This window comes from Panthera tigris, chromosome C1, assembly GCF_018350195.1.
Source record: "Panthera tigris isolate Pti1 chromosome C1, P.tigris_Pti1_mat1.1, whole genome shotgun sequence".
Classification (NCBI taxonomy): domain Eukaryota; kingdom Metazoa; phylum Chordata; class Mammalia; order Carnivora; family Felidae; genus Panthera; species Panthera tigris.
Window position 1 is genome coordinate 861139 of NC_056667.1, and position 13526 is coordinate 874664.

A 13526-nucleotide genomic window follows, 5' to 3' on the forward strand; every position below is an offset into this window, starting at 1 on the left:
ATATCACAGAGACTCCAGGGGACGGAGCCCCCCCTGGTGAGAAGACGGGGATCCCAGGTTGGAAAGGACACGTGTAAGCCAGCCACACACATGCAGACGGCAGGGCCAAACTCCAAGAGCCTCAGATAAGAGAATGGTTGAATGGAGACTTTCAAAGATGTCATGTTAAAATTATCAGAGATGGTGGGGTGCCTGGGGGCTCAGTCGGTTAAGCGTCCGACTTCGGCTCAGGTCATGATCTCACGGTCCATGGGTTTGAGCCCCTGTGTCGGGCTCTGTGCTGACAGCTCAGAGCCTGGAGCCTGCTTTGGATTCTGTCTCCCTGTCTCTCTGCCCCTCCCCTGCTCACACTCTGTCTCTCAAAAAAAAACGTAAAAAAAGTTAAAGACAAACAAAATTATCAAAGATGGAAATAGAGAATCACAGAGGTGACAAAGGAAGAAGACAGTGTCCGGTGGCTGCTGACCTGAGGCAGAGTGCAGGCTTCCAGAAACGAGAAGTATGGCCACTGAAATACGAGGCTCTTGGAGACACAAAGAGAGAAGGGCCAGTGGGGTGTTGGATTCGAGAAAATACTGCAGCACACACTTCAGGGGTGGAGGACAGGGTGGGGCTGAGAAACGTGTAGGCTTTTTCAGAGGTCTGAATCCTCAGTGAGCCCTAAGCCCGTCTAAGCAGATCAACCCGCACCTGACACACCGCGGAGGCGCTGCCGGACCTCAGGGACAAGGGAGCCTGAAGGCAACCACACGGGAAGCCAGACAACGACCCAGGGCTGGGCCTTCCCAGCAGCAGCCACAGAAGCCAGCAGACGGAGGGTGATAAACTCCATGGTAGGGGGGTGGGGGGGAGACAGCCGCCAATCAGACCCCAGCCCGGTCCTGGGGAGGAGTGCTTCAGGACGCCGGGGGGCTGATACCGCGAGTCTGGGCCCCAAGTCCCCCAGAGACCCGCAGATCAACATGAAAAACTAGCAGACCACAAGTAAATCCTGTGCCTCCAGCACGAATGCAGGACAGAATAAGTTAGTGATACACAGGAATTTCTGGCCACGCTCTGCCCACACGCGCCTTTGCAGATAAGCTGGCGGAAAGAGAGAAGGGGGAACAGAGATCCCACGTCTGAGCCACAAGCAGCTCCCGGAAGAGAACAGTGTGTCCCACGGTCAGCGAGTGCAGATCACAGGGAGAGGCCGTGGGGACGGCAGGTGGGGAGCCATCCTGGGCCATCTCGGGCCTGCAGACCCATCTATAAAAAGCTGGCAGAACCAGAAGAAACCTTCTTAAAACCAAAGGCAAAATGCTACGGAGCAGGAGAAAAGAGAGACACTACAGCAGACACGGCGAGAGACACAAGAACGTGAGAAAAATGAGGAACACTTAAAGCGGGACATGAGCAAGCGTTAAAGGGGCCAGGAAGAAAACGGTAGACGGGGCCGCCTCTCGAGCACCAGCGGGGCTTCAAAGAAGGAAAACAGAAACGTGGCTACACAGGGGACACGCACACAGTGGGAGGGGACAGTCCTGAAGCAGGACGGCTCGAACCTTCACCCAGAGAAGGCCCAACAACCGCCAGGGACGTCTCACCCAGAGGGGTGGGCACCGAGACACTGACCCGGAAGGAGAGTCACCACGCACACCTGGGCTGGCCTCGGGCCGCGTCAGCACAAGAAGACGGAGCGGCCACCAGAGCGAGCGCCAGGCGGGCGTGAAGGCCGAGGACGGCGCACCCGCACCCGCGCCCCGCCGGCTCTCACTCGACGTGGACGAAGTCCCTGAGGTGCTCCTCCACGCCCACCAGCTTGCAGTGGTTGATGGTGTAGGCGGCGTTTATCAGCGTGATCTTCTTCTTGTACACTTTGCCGACGTCGAAGTCCTGGAAAAGTCGGAGGAGTCCCTCGAAGCCGTCGGGGGGAAGGCGCCGTGTGAGCGCCCGGCGGCCTCTCCTCGTGTGCCCCCCGACGGCCAGCGTGTGACCACACGAGGAAGGTCTCGGTGAGGAGCGGAGGAGCGTCCTGATAGGAGACCAGGAACAAGTCCCAAGGTTTCCTGACTCAGGAAGCGCTCCCCTGGGGACGCATGGAGAGTAGGGACGGCGGGGGCAGGAAACGGCTTCCTGGGGACCTCGGACGGTGTGGGCTCTGGGGCCGGCACCCCACTCCGTCTGAAGGACTAGGGCCCGTGTGGCATCCCAGGAGCCCGCCAGCCTCCTCCCCTGCAGAGTCCGGCGGCTGTGACTACGTGCGAGGACCGACCTCCTCACCGTCCCTTTCCAGGGAGGCCGTCCCCCGGGCCGGGTCCCCTTGTGGGGCTGGCGTCTGACCCCTCACAACACTCTCAGCACCAGGCCAGGCGAGTAGCCCCTCCTCACCTTGAAGTGGATGAGCTTGGGTTTGCTATTGAAGGGGCGACCTTTGAACTCGTGCCCGGATGCCACCTGCCTGTGGGTCACCCTGCTGCGCAGCTGCTCCATGGTGCGCGCCGGGATGTCCTTGTCCATCTTTGTCCCGCCCACGGGCTTCCTGTCCACCTCCTCTTTGGGCACCTGGGTTTCCACAGAAACAGCGTTGCGCTCGAGGGCAAGCCCGGGCCCAGCGAGGCGATCCTCTCCAGGTGGCCTAGGGCAGCCGGGGGCCGCAGAAGTTAGTGGCACGGCGTCAGGGCCCAGAGCGGCCGGGGCAGGGGCAGCGCGACCGCCCGGCAGGCCACTTAGAGAGCCCTGGCCTGAGCGAGGCTGGCGGTCCTCACTTCAGAGGAAAAGGAAAGAGGGACGAGCAGGCACGTCCAGGATCCCGTTGGATTTGTGGGAAGTGACGGCAGAGGCGGGGGGTTTCTAGATTTTTCAATTAGGCCAAGAGAAAGGTTTGAAATGTTTAACCGGAGCCATGTTTTCTCAGGCAGCACAAATAAAGGTGCCTCCCTGAGGGACATGGTGGGGAAGGGGCTCTGTCTGCGGCCTTGACTCCAGGTCAGCCGGCGTCGGGGCTGCTATCCAACTTCTCGGAATTGAGGGCAGGAAGCGCTTACCTGGTTCGGCTTATAGTCTTCCTTCCAGAGCCCGGGGATCTCCGGCTCGGCCAGCGTGTCATGTTCCCAGGTGATGTTCCCCGAGTCCCCCTGGACGCACTCATAGGAGATGGTTTCCAGTAACTGAGAGGCTCTGGGGGGGGAGACCGCTCCGCTGTCCTGCTGTTGGGGAGAGAAATTCATAGCTAATCACAGAAGACAAGGGACTCTACAGATCAGCGAGAGAAGAACATAGTCGCCATCACAAGACCCTCGGGCACATGGCTACGGACAACCTGACTCTTCTACGGGTTCTTTTCCTCTTTACCTGGAGACTAGAACACGGTCTGTTTCGTAACCCTTTCCCATTTCAAATATAAGTAACTTCAGACACATCATTACATATTTTTCTCCAATACTCACAAAAGAGTCCACAGAACATGGATTTACGGGCCTACTACAATCTTCTTCACCATCCTCAGTTTCGTGTTATTTCTAATTTTTGCTTATATAAACCACACCCTGGAAAAGCCTTCCCTCCGGAGGACACGGGTTCTGGGACTGGGCTTCAGAGGGGACGGCGTGGGGCCTCCCTCTAGGGAGCATCAGCCGTAGACGGAGGGGGATGTGGCTGCGATGTGTGGAGAGCTCCCGGGGAAGCAGACTGGGTGCCGACACGGAGAAACACAGGACACCTAGTGTGGACGGCAGGGCAGGCGGCTGGGCGGGCCAGGGAGGAGGTGGCAGGGGTGACGGCCCAGAGGGGTAGACTCCACAGTGGCGGGCAGGGACCGGGCAGAGACCAAAAACGCGCCTGGGAACAGAGTGAAGAGCCCGCAGAGGCCCCGGGGAGCCGGCGACCCGCACCTTCAGGTTTCGAGGTGCACGGGGCAGGAGTGGGAGTGCTGAACTGGGCTCAGGAGGGGTTCTGATGTCCCTGCCCCTCACTCCTGGAGACAGGTATGGGTCACCAGCCCCGGGGGTGGGGTGGGGGTGCTGGCCTGGAGCCGGCCCTCAGGAGGATGACGCATGAGCGGCAAGGGGGTACAGGACGTGGAAGCGGCTGGTCTCTGGGGGGTGTTGAGAGCATCTGGTGCCAGGGTGGTGACAGGCATGTGCACAGAGAGCCCCGTGGCCCGGGACTGGCCTGTGCTCACTGCCTGTCTTTTTGTCTAGGGACAGGTAAGGCGGCCTGAGCCACTCTTGTTGCAGAGGACGCTACGGGCTTCCGCACCTGCAGTGGAGTCCGCAGAGGCGGATCCTGTGGCGGATGAGCCACCAGAGACCTGGGTCTCGGCCCCTTGTACCTGCGCCGTCACCTGGGAAAGGACAGCTCCCAGGTGGACGCCGTGTGGCCCACCATCTTGCGTGCCGCAGAGAGGAGCCGTGGGGAGGCCCGAGCGCGTCCCCCCCGCGGGGCCCCCGGGGAGCAGGGAGGCCGGAAGACAGCCTGGTGCAGGCCACACGGTTTCGGCTGAGGGGTCTTAGCCGGGGATGGTCACACAATGTCTCGAGGCCCAACCACGTCCCCGGGGACTTGTGACCAGACAGGGGCCTCTGGCTCACCAGCAGGTTGCGGGGAAGGGCCACCGTGCCCCTGTCCTCGCAGACGTCCGCGATGTAGCCCCACGTCTCATCTCTCAGGGTCAGCCGGCCCGTGGCTCTGGTGGGAGAAGACTGCCTCTTCCTCCTGGTTTCTTCCGCAGCCTCTTCTTTCAGAATCCGACCTATGATCTCCTGCTTTCTGAGCTTCTGCTGCTCCTCGAAGGCGCTGTGGGAAAACGCCATGTGGAACCAGGGGAGGTGAGTTGCGAGCTGCCTTTGGGGCCCCTCCCTCAGGAGGTGCCGCCCCGCTGGGCTCAGGGCTGCCGGGAGCTGATTCTGGCCGGGCCCCCTGGCTCCCAAGGGAGCAGACAGATGACGCCCAGGAAGGCTGCCAGGCCGGAGACCCGGGCCTTGAAATTCCTGCCCCGCCCGGGCCCCACAGCAAACCTGACCCCACAGGACGTGCCTTTTACTCCAGGTTTCCAGGCTGGCAGCCGGGCACTCCAGCGAGGCACAAACCACGGCCTCACTAGGGCTCGAGGCCATTCACTCACGTGCTCATTCATTCCTTCACTCATTCATTTCTTCACTCATTCCAACTCTGTCCCTGGCTCTTCCTACGTGCCCAGCCTGCGCCAGACGAAGGCACGGGTGGAGCCGCCCCTGGGAGCCCCTAGCAGGACGACTGATGGCACAGCTCCTGTGGTGACAGCCAGAGCACTGTGACTCCCTGGCAGGAGATGCTGTCCCCAGGGAGAGGACCAGGAGGCCACACCCGGGTACGCACCAATCGTGCCTGTGAAGGGGGTGTGGTGGTGGGGGGGGAGAAGGGATGTGCCCTTCAGGAGGTGGGCAGGACCAGAACGCGGACCTCTGGATCTCAGGAAGCCCACGCCTGCGGGGGGTGTGGGGGCGGGAGGCAGGACAGAGTGTGGCCTGGAGAGCTGTGTACTGGGACCTTGCAGGGCTGAGGGGGGTTCTCAGGGTGAATGACGAGGGTGCAGGGCATACTGAGAAGGCAGCACCGAGTGCCCTTTGGAGGAAATCGGAAAGCGAAGCCCATGAGGGCGTGAAGGGTGAGCCCAGACCCCCCACGGCCCCCCGCGGAGGGGCCTGGAGAGCCCGGAGACACAGAGAGTGAGCTGCGTCGGGGGCTTGGGGCAGCTCCTGAGAAACCAGGAAGCCAGGCCAGGAGCCTGAGGGGGGCCACGCTAGAGGTGATGGGGGTCGAAAGGTCTGTGCTCTGAGGCCCATGGGAGGCCTCACCTGTTGGGGTCTGAGGAGCAGGGTGTGGAGGGAGGGCTGGAGCCCCCATCTGGGGAGAAGCCCAGGGAGGAAAGCAGCTTGGCTAATTGTGAGGGACAGGCCTCCCTCGGCCCAGGCGGGCACCTCCCCCAGGAAGCCACCTCACACTCACCGGTTCTGGGCTTCCAGCTCCTGGCGCTGGCGTTGATGGAAAAGGTGTCTGAAAGCGTCCCCACCTTGGGCCAGAATCATCTCCTTCTGGGCCCGGGCCTTCTGCTCAGCCAGCTCTGCCTTGGCCTGGCCCCATGCTTGAAATTTCCGGAGTGTTTCCTTGGGAACAGAGAAAAGTGAGGGTATACCACTGGCACATGCACACGCGTGTGCACACATGTGCGCACACACACACACACACACATACACATGGCAGCTCTCTGTTGAGCCGGTGACGTTAACTCAGCCCTGAGATGCCGGAGCACAGGTTTGCAGAGCCCCACCCTTGCCTGGTCCCGCCCATCCACCAACCACCTGTCCTTAAAATCCTCAGGGGCTTCCCGCCCCCCGAGCTGGCTGTCGTCCACAGCGCTGCAGGCCTGGTGCCTCGCCTCTGCCCCCTTGCCATGCTGGGCTCCCCTCCAGGAGGCCTGCTCACTCTTGCCTCTGAGCCTTTGCAAATGCTGTTCCCCTCTCCACTCTCCAGGCCTAACTGCCACACCCTTGGGCCCCAGGGGGATATCACTTCCTCCAACAGGACCCTGGACCCCTGCACATGGCTTCGCTGCGCCCCGGTCCCCCTGGAGACCTGCCATGGCTCCTCCCGTGGACCAGGCCCCAGGAGGACAGGCCTGCGCTGATTTCTTCCTGCCCGGCGGGGCACCTGGCTAGTGCCAGCACGGGCCCAGGGGCAACAGACCTGTGGGGGGAGGCTCTGTAACCCCCAGGAAGCGACTGAGTGGCGAGTCTGAGGACACGGGACTCCCGTCCCAAGGGGCAGGGAAGCCAGATGACAGGGCAGGGCAGGCTGAGGGGTCGAGGTGTGGACCCCCGCCTGGAACGAAACACGCCTGCCTGGAGGGCTCCTGTAGGACTGCGTGGGGCCCCGAGCGTGTCAAGCTGTCCCTCCTGGAGTGCGATGTGCCCCGAGGGCAAGGGTGGACACAGGTCGCCTACCCTGTTGGCACTGATACTGTTCTTCAAAGCCAGCACGGCGTCCATGCGCCTCTTCATGTGCTCCTGGGACCCCATCTCCTTCTCCCTCTCCTGCTCGCGGATTCTGGAAGAAGGCACGTTTTTTAACCACAGGTACCGGGGCACGTTGACTTGCGGTTACAGAACTGCACGGTGGTCACGTCCGTCAAGGAAATAATTAAACGTGACCACATTAAAGACACATGGAAAGCGTTATGTTGAACGTCAATTTCTAGGGAACACTGAAACAGGCTTCTCTGGACAGGCCCCTGGCAACTCACCGCAGGTCCTTTTCTGAACACAAGCAGGAAGTCAGCTCGAAACTAAAAATACAGCTTTATTATGTTCTGACAGTAGGGTAATGATTTAATAATAAAATCGGGGACAGTAAAACAAAAACGAGATTCTTGTATTTCTTATATTTCTCCTCCAGGGTATCAATGGGGGGAGTCTGAGGACACTACCTTCCCAGGGAAGCCTTCAGGAACTTCACCGCGATCTTGTGATTCTTCTTGGCATCTTCCACCAGCTTCTGGTGCCTGAGCCTGTGCTCCTTCTGCAGGTGCATGGCCTTCCTGCGGTGGCGGGGGACAGTGGGAACGGAAACTCATGGAGCACCGGCTCTTGAGGGAACAGGTGACCCTGAGAGCCAGGCCGGCGGCACCTGTGCCCAGGGCGAGAGTGCTGCCGGTGTCCAGGGGCTTGGCTCCTATAGAAGCGGCAGGGAAAGCTGGCAACGGGCCGGATGGGGTGAGCAGGGGGAGGGGTGGGGAGGACCCCGGACGAGGACTGGGAGGGAAGGAGATGGGGACCGCACCAGGGGAGCGGGAGCGGGCCTGTGACGCACCTGCGGGCGCTGTTCTGCCCTGCTCAGCAGCCTGGCCAAACAGGAGGCCCTGGGCAGGGGCTGCGCCCGGGGACCCGCGGGGTCAGGACTCTGGCCAGGGGCTCAGGCGGGGCCACAGAGGAGCTGGCTCTGGAGAAGGGCTGAGGCCCCCCGGCAGGTCCTGGCCACCCACCTGACCCTCAGCAGCCGGTTCCTCTCGGCCTTCTTCAGGGCCTCCTCCTCGCGGTGCAGCTGCTCGGCCGCGTGCACCCGGAGGCCCTTCCTGGCAGCCGCTTCCTCCTCTTGGGCAGACGATTGGACGTCCTCAAGCTGTCCCTTCTGGATCGCAATGTGCCACATGGCGCTCCTTCAAACAAGAGGCACTTTTGTTTGTGTCGGCAAAGGCCACACCCTCTGAGGAGCGTCCATTCCAGGGGGTCCGGGAGGGCCTGGCCACGCAGTTCTGACGACCACCAGTCAAGGGCGGCTCCTCCTCCCGGAAGCCCTCTGGGCCTGCAGCCGCAGGGTGTCCATGGCTGGCCCGAGGACCGGTGTGGCACTCTGAAATAGGCCGGGGACACAGGTGGGAGATGCCGCCTTTGAAAGAGGCTCCCTGTGGCACGGCAGCGAGAGACAGGGCCGGGGGGGGTGGGCAGCACAGGACACGGAGGGGAAGTGGGCTGCTGCCATATGAGCACCCTGTGTGACCTACAGGAGGGGTGTCTGGGCGTGGACAGGCGGCGGGAACGTCTGACCGTGGCTGATGGATTGCTGGCCCCCAGGCCTGAAAAAGATGGCGATTTGACTGAAGTCCCACTTTCTCTGAATAAAGAGAAGGTGACGGTGGAAGGAAGATCAGAGGCACAGAGGTGCTGCTGGCCTAGAGGATGGGGCAGGGGCGTGGGCCCAGGAAGGAGGGCACGTCTGGGGGCTGGACGACGCCGGAAAGAGGTTCTCCCTAGAAAAGAAGGCAGTCCTGCCAGCCCCTTGGTTTTAGCCCAGTGAGATCTGTGTGGGCATCACCTTCGGGGACGCGAGGTCCGCGTGTGCCGCCTGCCGCAGCGCCGGAAGGAAGGTCAGCAAAGGCTCTCGGCCGGGCCCCTGCGGCAGACACCCTGCCCCGGGCGTGGCCGGGCCCCTGCACGGAGCCTGCGGTGCGAGGCTGCCCGTGGCCTTTGGCCTTGCTGTTGGACCCAGGTGAGACAGAAGCTCGAGTCCAGGGACGCAGGGACCGCGTGACACGGGCCACCCGTCCCGAACTTCACGTTTGGCTGATCGTCTGCCTCCCGTTACCACGAAGACAGAGGCTCCCCGGACACGGCTTTTCACTTGTTCTATTCACCGGCGAGCCCTAAATGCTTCGAACGGAGTGTGGCCTACAGCAGGTCCTCAACTACCGTTTGTTGAATGAGTGAGCGGCACTACCTGAGCCACGGAGCCACAGATTCAGGCGTCCCGCCTGCACCCCAGTGCACACGAGCCCCCTGGAGGGGCCCGCCTCGCCTGCCCACCCCTCCACCTCCTCGGAGTCCCTGGCTGAAGGGGGCTTCTGCCCAGCGTGTGGTCGGCAGCGACACAGGAGAGCCTGAAGGCGCGTCATCCCTGAGAGCAGAGTCCCAAGAATGTGCGTCCGGGGGCACCGCTTGTGGAGGCACAGATCCGCGGAGACCCCGCGGCGGCGCTCGTGGTGTGGCTGGTGGCCCAGGGGCTGGTGGCGGGACTTCCCGGGATGGGCCCAGAGCATGAGGACGTCAGGACCCCACTTGAGAGAAGGCTCCTGTCGACGAGGCCGATGGGCCAGCCACGCGGACCCGCCCGCTCCAGGGCTGCGCTGGCCTCAATCCGCTGAGCGCCCTGTCCGCCCGCAGCAGACAGCAGGCCGCGCCCCACTCTGGCACACGCGCCCCTCAGGACCCAGGCGGGCGCGGCGATCTGTGCTCCTGGGAATGGTCACTTCCTCTGCGCACAGGGCTTCCTTCTCCACCCGTGTTCTTGTCACCTGCTGCGATTCTCTGCGGGGCTAGAGTCGCTCAGCCCATCTTGTGTTGCCGTGACGTCCACACGATGACATTTTACAGCGGAAGCGCAGAGGCGCGAGGAACACTCAGTGTACCGCCCCCCCCCCCCCCCCCCAGGCGCCGCGCGCAGCAGCCGGTTTTGCTGGGGGAAGGGCCTATGTGAGACTCAGTATGAGGCGGCCAGTCCTCAGGATGACAGCCCATGACCCCGCCTCCTGCACGCACGCCGTGGAGCAGGCCGCGCCCACCAGGTCTCAGGGTTGATCCAAATGCGGCAGAGGTGATGGGATGTCACTTCCGAGAGGACACTGGGGCTTTTGCTCACCCCTGGGGGCTCAGTGTCCCTTGTCAGCAGCCCCAGGAGAGGCCTGCGGGGGGTCGATCTGAGCGAGCTTGGAAGCTGATCCTCCGTCCAACCCAGCGAACCTCCACACGATGCCGTCTTGACTGACATCTCAACCGTAACCTCCCGGGAGATCTCGAGCCAGAACCCCAGCTACGCTGCTCCTAGGTTCCCGGCCATCCAGGGACGGGGAGGTAATGATGCTTGCCGTGTTAAACCCTGGATGCACCTGGGACTCCCGCTACATAAAAACGCAGACGCGGGGCACGTGGGTGGCTCGGTGAAGCGTCCGACTTCAGCTCAGGTCATGATCTCACGGTCCGTGAGTTCGAGCCCCACGTCGGGCTCTGTGCTGACAGCTCAGAGCCTGGAGCTGCTTCGGATTCTGTGTCTCCCTCTGTCTCTGCCCCTCACCCACTCACACTCTATCTCTCTCTCAAAAATAAATAAAAACATTAAAAAAAAAAACCGCAGACACGCCCAGACTCCTGCTACGTAAAAATGTGGATGTGGGGGCGCCTGGGTGGCTCAGGTCATCTCAGGGCTGCGGGGGTCGAGGCTCATGTCGGGTTCCGTGCTGAGTGTGGAACCTGCCAAAGATACTCTCTCTCCCTCTGCCCCCCTCTCCTGCTTGCTCTCTCTAAAATAAAATAATTACAAAAAACTCGGATGCACCCGGACTTCCGCTCCACACAAGACCACAGATGCAACTGGGAGCCGTTGTGTGGACTGGAGAAACCAGGTGCCGGGTAAACAGGTATGGTTCTGCACATTTAAAACATGTTTTTAAAATGTTTATTTATTTTTGAGAGAGAGACAGAACGCAAGCAGGAGAGGGGCAGAGAGAATCCCCAGCAGGCTCCACGCTGTCAATGCAGAGCCCGATGCGGGGCTCAGACTCACGAACCATGAGATCATGACCTGAGCAGAAATTAAGTCAGTCACTCCACCAACTGAGCCACCAGGTGCCCCGGCACACTGAACACATTTAATAGGAAGGGACACAGTGTGTCAGCGGTCCCCAGTGGTCCCCTGGGGCAGGGCTGCTGACTGAGGAGAGGCACAAGGGAAGGTCTGGGATACATTTTCTCGTGTGTAAATTAGACTCAGGGAAAGCTGATTAACAAGGCAGCAAATGACAGTCTGGCAGCAGCCAGGCCCACGTGAGCAGCGGCCGGCGGGCAGGCTGCTGGGGTCAGGCCGCAGGAGGAGGGTCCCAGGGCGATCGCTGGAAGGGTCGGTGGACTGGCTACACGTGGGGACCGGGGAAACCAGTGAAAACGTTGAGGGTAGCGACAGGCAGGCTGGTCACTGCCACAGGAAGGAGGTGCAGACACGGCGGGGGAGGGTGGGGACGAGCCTGCAGTTCTGTTGGAGCTGGTTTCAAGACAGGGACACACACAGACGTGCACGGGTTTGCTGTCCCCGCCTGCTGCAAGGGCCTGGGAGCAGCAAGGTCCTCGCGGCCACGGGCATCAGCGGCGCCCAGCTCTAGACCTCCAAACCCCACTCCTCAGTTACAAACCAGGCTGAGTCCAGAGCTGGGGCGGGAGGATGAATCGGGGGGCGTGGAACGTGTCCTGGTGCCCGAGAGCACTCCAAGAGTGTCAGGGACAGGGACGTGTCAAAGGGCCTAGGAGCCAGCTTGAAAGAGGCCCGCTCACCGACTTGGGAGGACCGGAGGGTCAAGGCGAATAATGACGGAAGTGACCGTATGCCGCTGACTAAAACAGAAATCAGAGTCTACGCCGATAAGCAAACGGATGTGGAGAAGAGACGCTGTTCTTCACACCAGAAGGCCGGCCCGCGGCCGCGGAAGGAGCGCGGACTTAGAGCGTCTTTGGGGGCCATCATCGCCATCGCCATCGCCATCATGATTGGTGCAGGCAAGAAACACCACTCAATTCAGACACCAGCGCCCGCAAGGGGGCGAGGACAGGATCCCAGAGCCTCTGAGCGTCCACCACACGTTACGGATTCATTTCCAAAGGTGTCGCGCTGCGTGGAGAACCCCGGCAGGCACCACCTCGACCCAGCCACCAAAGTCCCCCCACCGGAAACGGACGGGTCGCCATCATGTGCCTCGTTGAGAGTCCCCCCCAGAAGGACATGGCGTCACTCGGGGGTATTCCAGCCAACAGTCACAAGGAAGCATCACGCAAAGACAACTTAAGGGGCATTCACTGGCCCATAATCTTCAAAATGTGGAGGCCACGAGTGTCATGGAGGGGTGAGGGGTCTTCCCGGCTGGAGACGGGATAACCCCCTGCAACCCCCAAGTGGGACCCTCTTGCCGTAAAGGATGTCACTAGGACGGCTGGGGCCAAGGGGGCTCGGGGTGTTTTGCGCCGTCAAACAAGGGCCACATAAACGTCCATCGTCCTCCCACGCTCACTCACAGATGGCCCTACCATCCCGGCCACCTCTCTGTCCTCCCGCCTCCCCACTAGATTATGCTAAAGCACCACAGGACCCAGGGCTGGACTGTGCCTAACTTAAAGGAGGGCTGGGTTAGAGACGGATTCCTGTCCCCACCCCCCGCTCCCCGAGAGTCCCTGTGGTCGGGAGGGGCAGGGGACAGCTGTGGTTTTTCCAGCAGCGGGTGGCCTGCCGCCAATGCCCTGTCCTGGCCCTCTGGGCCTTCCTGCACGTTTCCCAGAGGCTGCCCGGCCAGCGTCTGGGGGAGGGGGCCGCTGTGGGGGGGGGAAGCAGGGCACGAGGGACACCAAGAATCTGATCCCCTCCTAAACCCCCTTTCTTGCGGCAGCTAGCTAGAGGCAATGCTGCTGTTTACGACCCAAACCCAAGCACCAGTGTCTTTGCTGGGGGTTGCTTCTAGAAAGGTTGTGAAACAGCGAAACACTGTTTAAACACGGTGCTGGTGGTTCTCCGGAAGCAGGAAGCAGGAAAGAGGGGAAAGGAAAAGAAGCAGGTGTCATAGTTCTCAGAAACGCAAACAAACATGGAGAAAGTGGGAAACATTTCAAAAAACGTGAAGTCTTATCCTTTCAATGATTTCATTTAACGGGCTCCATTCCCACCCCTAGGCAGCTTAAAAGTCGCGCGCAAACTACGCGGGCCGCGTCCTGCCTGTGCGCAGGGAGCCCCCCTCCCCCCCCAACTCACTCGCTCTTCAGCAACGCGGCTCTGAGCTGGGACTGCAGGGCTCTCTCGTCGTCCAGCTCCGTGCACAGGCGTCTGGACACCGCCTGGAGGCGGCCCACGGAGGCACTGCTGAGGCACGGGGGCAGAGGGGCAGGGGGGCAGAGGAGTGGGGGGGCGGGGAGGTGGCGTCAGCCTGGCTCCCAGAGAAAGCCCCCGGTGGCCACTATCCCACTGAGGCCTTCAGCTGGCCTCTT

The 13526-nt window shown here is 61.6% G+C and overlaps 1 protein-coding gene across 4 annotated transcripts in view; it reads right to left on the bottom strand.

Moving 5' to 3' along the window:
• The window catches only part of CFAP74 (cilia and flagella associated protein 74), a 64623-nt gene that overhangs the window by 35586 nt on the left and 15511 nt on the right, over nt 1–13526 (bottom strand). For all 4 annotated transcript variants that reach the window (XM_042996275.1, XM_042996276.1, XM_042996278.1 and 1 more), the window contains exons 6-14: nt 13294–13398; nt 8000–8173; nt 7445–7555; nt 6963–7065; nt 5968–6125; nt 4572–4776; nt 3027–3188; nt 2371–2544; nt 1757–1875 (exon numbers count right to left, since the gene is read on the bottom strand). In XM_042996275.1, the coding sequence (XP_042852209.1) occupies nt 1757–1875; nt 2371–2544; nt 3027–3188; nt 4572–4776; nt 5968–6125; nt 6963–7065; nt 7445–7555; nt 8000–8173; nt 13294–13398 (1311 nt within the window). The remainder of the gene's footprint in view (nt 1–1756; nt 1876–2370; nt 2545–3026; nt 3189–4571; nt 4777–5967; nt 6126–6962; nt 7066–7444; nt 7556–7999; nt 8174–13293; nt 13399–13526) is intronic.